Source organism: Rhinolophus ferrumequinum, chromosome X (assembly GCF_004115265.2).
Source record: "Rhinolophus ferrumequinum isolate MPI-CBG mRhiFer1 chromosome X, mRhiFer1_v1.p, whole genome shotgun sequence".
NCBI lineage: Eukaryota > Metazoa > Chordata > Mammalia > Chiroptera > Rhinolophidae > Rhinolophus > Rhinolophus ferrumequinum.
This window is the reverse complement of record NC_046284.1, coordinates 102,222,682-102,230,761: the sequence shown is the minus strand read 5'-3', so window position 1 is coordinate 102,230,761 and position 8,080 is coordinate 102,222,682. Positions and strand designations below refer to the sequence as shown.

The 8,080-nt window shown below is 35.1% G+C and overlaps 1 protein-coding gene across 1 annotated transcript; it reads left to right on the top strand.

The window, feature by feature from the left end:
* The first annotated feature begins 225 nt into the window (after positions 1-225).
* Positions 226-828, top strand: LOC117026521 (hypoxanthine-guanine phosphoribosyltransferase-like). Its single transcript, XM_033113291.1, has one exon. It carries the CDS (start codon positions 226-228, stop codon positions 826-828), a length of 603 nt encoding a protein of 200 aa, XP_032969182.1.
* Positions 829-8,080: the final 7,252 nt, after the last annotated feature.

Here is an 8,080-nt window from a genome sequence, read left to right as displayed (position 1 = left end):
AATGGATCCATAAAGAGTGGTACATCCAGACAATGGAATAGTATTCAGCACTAAATATATATGAGCTATTAAACCATGAGAAAGACACAGAGGAACCTCCAATGCATATTACTAAGTGAAAAAAACAGATCATGCTTTGTGATTCCAATTGTATGACATTCTGGAAAACGCAAAACCATGCAGACAATTAAAAGATTAGTGGTCGTGGTGCCTGCCAGTTCCGTTATGGCAACTTGCAGCCCCCGTGTCATGATTAGTGATGATGAACCAGGTTGTGATCTAGATTTATTTTGTATACCTCATCATTATGCTGCGGATTTGGAAAGGGTGTTTATTCCTCATGGACTAATTGTAGACAGGACCAAACGGCTTGCTCAAGATGTGATGAAGGAGATGGGAGGCCATCACATCATAGCCTTGTGCGTGTTCAAGATGGGCTATAAATTCTTTGCTGACCTGCTGGATTACATCAAAGTACTGAACAGAAATAGTGATAGATCCATTCCTATGACTGTAGATTTTATCAGACTGAAGAGCTACTGTAATGACCAGTCAACAAAGGACCTAAAAGTAATTGGTGGAGACGATCTCTCAACTTTAACTAGAAAGAATGTCTTGATTGTTGAAGATATACTTGACACTGGCAAAACAACTCAAACCTTGCTTTCCTTGGTCAAGCAGTATAATCCAAAGATGGTCAAGATCGCAAGTTTGCTGGTAAAAAGGACCTCTCAAAGTGTTGGGTATAGACCAGGCTTTGTTGGGTTTGAAATTCTAGACAACTTTGTTATCGGATATACCCTTGACTATAATACTTCAGGGATTTGAATCATGTTTGTGTTATTAGTGAAACTGGAAAAGCAAAACTACAAAGCCTGAAGTGAGAGTTGAAGTTGAGTTTGGAAACATTTGGAGTCTCATAGAAATAACCAGTAAAGTTATCAAATGTTCTAGTTCTGTGGCCAGCTGCTTAGTAGAGCTTATTGCATGTGTCTTCTAAGGATTTTATTGTTTTGGATTTTAGAAATGTCAGTTGCTGCATTCCTGAACTCTTTATTTGTGCTATGAGTCTATTGACTATCAGTTCCCTTTAGGTGGATTGTTGTTTGACTTGTGAATGAAAAGTTTCTTAAACCACACCACTATTGAATGAAAATATTGCAATTGTATCTGTAAGAAACATTTAAAGGAAAGATATTTTAATTGGTATTTTAATTTTTATATATTCAGGAAAGAACAAAAGCAATTAAATGTTGTTAATTATAACACTGTGTGTTTAGAAAAGTAGGAAGCAGTCAGTCTTCATATCAATGACAGCTTCTAAGAGATATTGTTATATCAGCTAAGCCATATGTCCTGGAATTAGTTTAGTAGTGTTTCAGTATTATTAACTGCATTTTCCCACTTGCTCAGATTATTTCTGGTGAATCTTTGTCAGAACAGTTCGTTTTAAATACAAATCAATAAATTCTGAAAAAACACCTTGGTACTCTTTGAATTCTTCAATGTAAAAATCCTTAGAATAAAGGCTTTCTTTTTAAAAGAACAGAAAAGATGAGTGATTGCTAAGGGTAAGGGAGAGAGAAAAATAGGCAGAGCACAGAGGATTTTTAGGAGAGTGAAAATATGTTATAGAATGATGGATTCATGTCATTATACATCTGCCCAAACCCATAGAATGTACAACACCAAGAGTGAGCCAAAATGTAAATTATGGACTGTGGGTGATGATGTGTCTGTGTAGTTTCATCCTCGGTAAAGAAAAAAAAAAAAGTACTATTATGGTCAGTGATGTTGATAATAGGGGACCTATGCGTGTGTGGGGGCAGAGGGTACACAGGAAATCTCTGTACCTTCCTCTCAAGTGAGTGTGTAAACCTAAAACTGCTCTAAAAAAATAGTCTTTAAAAAATTAGTCAAATTTTTCCAGAACTTCCTGTCTCTTGCATTTTACTTCTAGAGCCTGAGATCAAAGCATGAAATCTTAATTTGGTAAATAATCATTATTCACATTGGAGGAAGTAACAGAAACTCAGCTACACGACTTTGTTGATTGTGCATTCTTGCCTCGCCAAATGTACAAAAGATGCAAATATATACAATTTACAAAGTAAACTTTACAAAATGACTTAGTTGCATTTTGAAGTAACAACAACGGTAGTAACAACATGAAAAACACTTTGAAATCTTCAAAACCCATTTATGTATATTATTTTCACCAAGACTGGCAACGACCTGTGAGAAGGATGGGGTGGGTATATTATTTACAATGTGAAATTGAGCAAAGTACAGAAAGCTTAAGTGTGGTTGTGTAAAGACATGTTTCTCCATTTCAAAAGTAATGATATATATCAATAATGACATACTGATATGCCAGTGAACCATTCTTATTCTCCTTTGCCATCGTCATTTACTTCTCTAATGAAATTATAGCAAATGTCCTCTCTTGTACTCACCCCCTAGTATTTAAAGAACCAAATCAAAGGACAATTGATCTACGTATTTTCTTAATAAAATGCATTGGAGTTAAATCCAACCATCTCAAAATGAGCACAAGATTGAATATTCTTTGGTGGCTTTTGACATCAGCTGAGCAACATGAGTGAATTACAGCTGCATGTCCCCTCTAGGGCTATCTATTATCCAATATGTCTTATTTAATTTTCGGTTTCAGGCAAGCAAATTGACCATGTATACTTGCTTGTGTCAGTAGCTAATTTTAGATCACTAATCTAATTGAAAATGGCATGCCTCTTTAGCTTGTCATGTAAAAATTCACATTTTCTGATTAATGTGATTCATTTATATTAGATTTGACTTGACAGAATGGCAATGTGTAATATAGAAGGCAAGTATGACAGGATTTCTCTCTCACTCAGTCACACTCTTTATAAATGATCCAGTCAAGGTATCAACCTACAGTGTTTTCCCTTTAACGAGATACATTTTGAACTCACACCTATTTGAATGTGACTTTTTTGATGTTTTCTCATAAGCAGGGCAACCCTTATCGGAAGAGTGACAGTTTTATCTATAGCCTACATTTACATTCATTTATGGCAAAAGGACAAACTGGTGTGTTAGAAAGATTCCTCTTTCATTAGTGTTGTGTGTCTGTATTTGTATCTAAGCTACTTGTGGGTTGGATAAAGGTGGACATTCCTGTTTTGAGTGAAATTTAAAGACAGTGGTAGGAATTGTAAATCATGTAAGTGAGATGTGATGTTGCAATTAGTCTGGAAAAAGTAAGAACTGGTAAAGTGAGAACTGCAGCTAAAAATAATAGGAAATGTTTAAAAAGACTAAAAAGGAAACACATCAGGTTAGGAATTCTTGTGATTAAAAGAACACAAATTTACTTTAAATAACTTGTGAGTTTTTTTCTCTGATTAAAAAAAATTAATTGTAGTAAAATACATATAATTTACCATCTTAGACATTTTTAAGTGTGTAGTTCAGTAGCGTTAAGTACATGTACGTTGTTTGTTGTACGTCCAGTCTCCAGAACTCATTCCCTCTTGCAAAACATCTGATCTTTTTAAGTTTTGGATGTAAATAAGGGCTCAACAGCTTTCTTATTTCCTCTCTAAATTTCAAAGTGTAAGGGAATTCAGTTTCAGTGTCAAGAAGTAGAGTTTCACCCTCTGTCTAATAGGAGGCTAAAGCTAGAAATAATGTCCATTGCTGCATCAACATGACACCATGGAACATACTTAAGGTTACTTTAATGACATGCACACATTTGTTGCCTCTCCAGTGAGCTTGCTTGGACTATTCCTGTTTTTCAGATTCTCTTTCACTCTAGAGAGAGATGCAGCAGGGCAGACTACCTTTGGAGGTACCTCCTCAATTCAAAGCCCAGTTGTTTTGAATTAAGCTGAAGGTTTAAACTGTATAGTATAGAAAGTACTGTGTATAATTTGGTTATATTTTAAATTATTTTACATAAAACCATTAGGGCAGTGGTTGAATTTTTTTCAATCAAATAATAGATTAGATCTTGAGCAATAACATCAGCTACATTGATGACGCTGGAGGAAATTAAAGAGAAAACAGCTACAGGTAAAGAATTGGCCTGTCTGCATAAGCATCAACCAAACTCTCAAAATTTTGTCTATTTTAATGTAGATACTATATTTAAAATAGGATAGGTTGCTTTTTTTCTTTGTTTTAAATTCAAGCTATATTGTACAGTGGAGTTGCATTGCATGTACATGGCTTAACCAAACTCAAGTATACCTGCTAGACTAGGTGTGAAAGGTAATAATATGCAGCACAGATTATTGTTAGTCTCAGGTGTACAAAACAACATAATGACATTTACAACATAATAGACATTTACACCACTCAGAAAGTAATGACCCCACCAAGTCTACTATCCATCTGACACCATACATAGCTATTACAATACAACTGACTATATTCCCTATGCTCTACTTTACATCCCGTGACTATATATATATATTATATATATAAATATATATATTTATTTATAGTTGACATTCAATATTATATTAGTTTCAGGTGTACAGTGCAGTGGTTAGGCATTTATATAATCTATGAAGTGATGCCCCCTATAAGTCCAGTGCCCATCTGGCACCCTACATAATCTTTACAACATTATTGATTATATTCCCCATACTGTATTTCACATCCCTGTGACTATTTTGTAACTGCCAATTTGTACTTCCTAATCCCTTCACCTTTCTCACCCACCCCCCAACCCCCCTCCCATCTGGCAACCATCAGTTTGTTCTCTATATCTATGAGTATATTTCTGTTTTGTGTGCTTGTTTATTCTGTTCTTTAGATTCCACAGATAAGTGAGATCACATGGTATTTGTCTTTCTCAGTCTGATTTATTTCACTTAGTATAATATTCTCTAGGTCCGTCCATGTTGTTGGAAATGGCAAAATTCCATTCTTTTTATGGCCAAGTAATACTCCATGGTATATGTACCACAATTTCTTTATCCAATCATCTATTGATGGGTATTTCAGTTGTTTCCATTTCTTGGCTATTGTGAATAGTGCTGCAGTAAACATAGGGGTGTGTATATTTTTTCAAATTAGTCTTTTGGATTTCTTCGGATAAATACCCAGGAGTGGAATTGCTGGGTAATAACTTGTGAGTTTTATGTGCTCTATGCCCTTGTCTTTTATAATCTTTTCTTACTATAATAATTAAATCACTGATTCTCAGAGGAATTGAAAAGGGTTCTTTTTGTTGTTTTGTTTGTTTGTTTTCTCTTTCTTTCAATTAGATGAGAAAGGAATAGGCTACCTGGGTAACATTGCTCAGATTTAATCTTTAAAATATCTGTAGACCTCACATCTGTCTTCTTTCCATGGCTAATTTTTTACAGAAGTTTCAGAAACCTGTATTGAAGTATAATTTACAAATAAAATTGTATATATTTAAGATGTACCACTTGATGACTTGATATATGTATACACATTGTAAAATGATTACCACAATCAAGCTAATTAACATATCTATCACCCCACATAGTTACCATTTTTTGTGTATGGTGAGAACCCTTAATATCTACTGTCTTAGCAAATTTAAAGTCTACAATACAGTATTATTAACTATAGTTAGCACGTTGTACATTAGATCCCCAGAACTTCTACATCTTATAACTGAAAATTTGTACCCATTGACTAATATCTTCCCATTTCCTCCACCCTCCCTGCCCCTGGCAGCCACCATTCTACTCTCTGCTTCTGTGTGTTCGACTTTTTTAGATTCCACATATGAGTGAGGTCATGTAGTATTTGTCTTTCTGCATAGTATCTTGCATAAGGTTGTTCCATGTTGTCACAAATGGCAGGATTTCCTTCTTTCTAATAGCTAAAAAAAAAAATCCCATTTTGTGTGTGTGTGTGTATTACATTTTCTTTAAATGTTCACTTAAGTTATTTCCATATCTTGACTATTGTGAATAATGCTGCAATGAGAATGAGAGTGTAGCTATCTCTACTGATTTTATTTCCTTTAGTCATATACCCAGAACTGGAATTGCTGGATTATATGGTAGTTCTATGTTTAATTTTTTGTGTAACCTCCATACTGTTTCCCATAGTGGCTGTACCAATTTGCAATCCTACCAACAGTGCATAAAGATTTCCTTTTCTCCACATCCTCACCAGCACTTGTTATCTTTTGTCTTTTTGATGACAGCTATTCTAAGATGTGGAAGTGATACCTCATTGTGATTTGCATTTTCCTGATGACTAGTGATGTTAAGAATCTTTTCATATATTTGATGGCCATGTGTATGTCCTCTTTGGAAAAATGTCTATTCAGAGATGCTACAGGTAGCTTTATCTAAAAAGCATTGTGGGTTACTAGTGACCTTTGCCAAAGCAAATTTCTTAAGACATTTGAATTCCTCATTGAAGTTATTTTTTTCATATGTCTGTCCCATTCGTCTATAGAATCTGCTTTGGCAGAAAATTGGGATAAATATCTAGACAGTTGGCATAAGGAGAATGAGGGATATTTCATAGGTGTGGGTGGTGTTTATGAAGCAGATCCAGAACTCTTGTAATATTTGCTTTGTGGGAAACACACAACTCTCAACCACAGACAGTCATAGAGCCAGTAAGTGGTGGAACCAGGACCTAAACACAAGTCTTCTGATTTTTTTTTTAAGACTCAAAACCTCGAAATGTACCATAATTATTTATTGCACTTTACTACTAGTGACCTAAGTTGGGAGTGCTAAATGGGAATTAGAACATAAATATTCTCTAATGTAGCTAGTTGTTCTTATACATCTAGAGGGATTTCATTACTCATTGTAAAACTGGGTGTTGCTTTAAGTACTCTCCATAATTGTGTATTTCCATGAAGGCAGATGATCACTGCCTTCCATAATTTCATTGGCTAATAATTGATGTACTGGTTGACCATTGATGATTAGTGAAATGAGTTCAGCTGTTCAGCAAAACAAAGGAAAATTATACATGGCTAATACTAATATTTATTATACCATACCATTCAATGTTTCCCATCTGGTTGAGAATTTTGTTTCATATTTACTACTAGACTTTGAGCTGTCAATACCATTCACATTATGTGTGTGTGTGTGTGTGTATTGACATAAACTAAGTGCTAACTGCTTATGCTGAGATTGGGAAATATATCTTCCTTGTATTGTATGCAAGTTAGTGCCTATCATTGTATCTTGTATATACAAGCTCCATGAAGTGCATTTATTTAATTTGAAATATTACTGACAATTTAAGAATAGAATAGTATCATCAGTTTTTGACTAGAGAGGGTACCTATTCATCTACTTTTAAGTATAGTCTTCCACAAGTTAGATTTCATATGCTACTAAAACATCCATAATAAGAAAATCCAAAATGATGGCAAATATTCCAGAACTTAGAGTCCAACCCTTCTTTACCATTCCTTTGCTATTGCCATACTCTATTATTTGATATGTCAGCCTGAGACTTCTGCAGTAGTTTCATGACTAGCTTTTCTGAGTCTCATCTTCATCCCGCCAGTTCGTCTTGACATTAACAGGAATAACTTTTGTTAAGGGCTACTGTAATTTTGCTCCTTTCCTGCTCAACAAATGTCTTACCACATAGAATCTCAGTACTTCTTCTCTAATGCCAGTTTTCCATAATCATAATAATGGTGCAAACATTTACAAGCTCACATGTTTCTATTTAATCCTCAACAAACGTGATTTTGCAAGTGGGAAAACTGAGACTCAGAGTGGGCGATCACTTGCGAAACGTTACGACTAACCTGTATTTGGCAGAGTCTGGGCATGACTTCAGGCTGTGAGGACCTGAGCACTGTCGTGTGCTCTTTCAACTAATTCATGCCGCCTAGACTTACCTTTCTAACTTTATTTCTCTTTACTTTTCTACACTCACGGTTGGCACTGGTCATTCAGGTATCCACACTATCTCCATAAATATAACATGCGTGTACCTTTGTTCATCCTAGCCCTTTATTGGAATGCCCTTTCTCCTTCCTTTAGAGACTGAAATTTCACCCATCTTCCAGGGCAATACAAGCACCATCTCCTCTGTCTTCACTGACCCCCCTCTA

Coding starts and splice junctions, on each gene's coding strand:
- LOC117026521 (XM_033113291.1), top strand. CDS start 226: ATGGCAACTTGCAGCCCCCGTGTCATGATTAGTGATGATGAACCAGGT.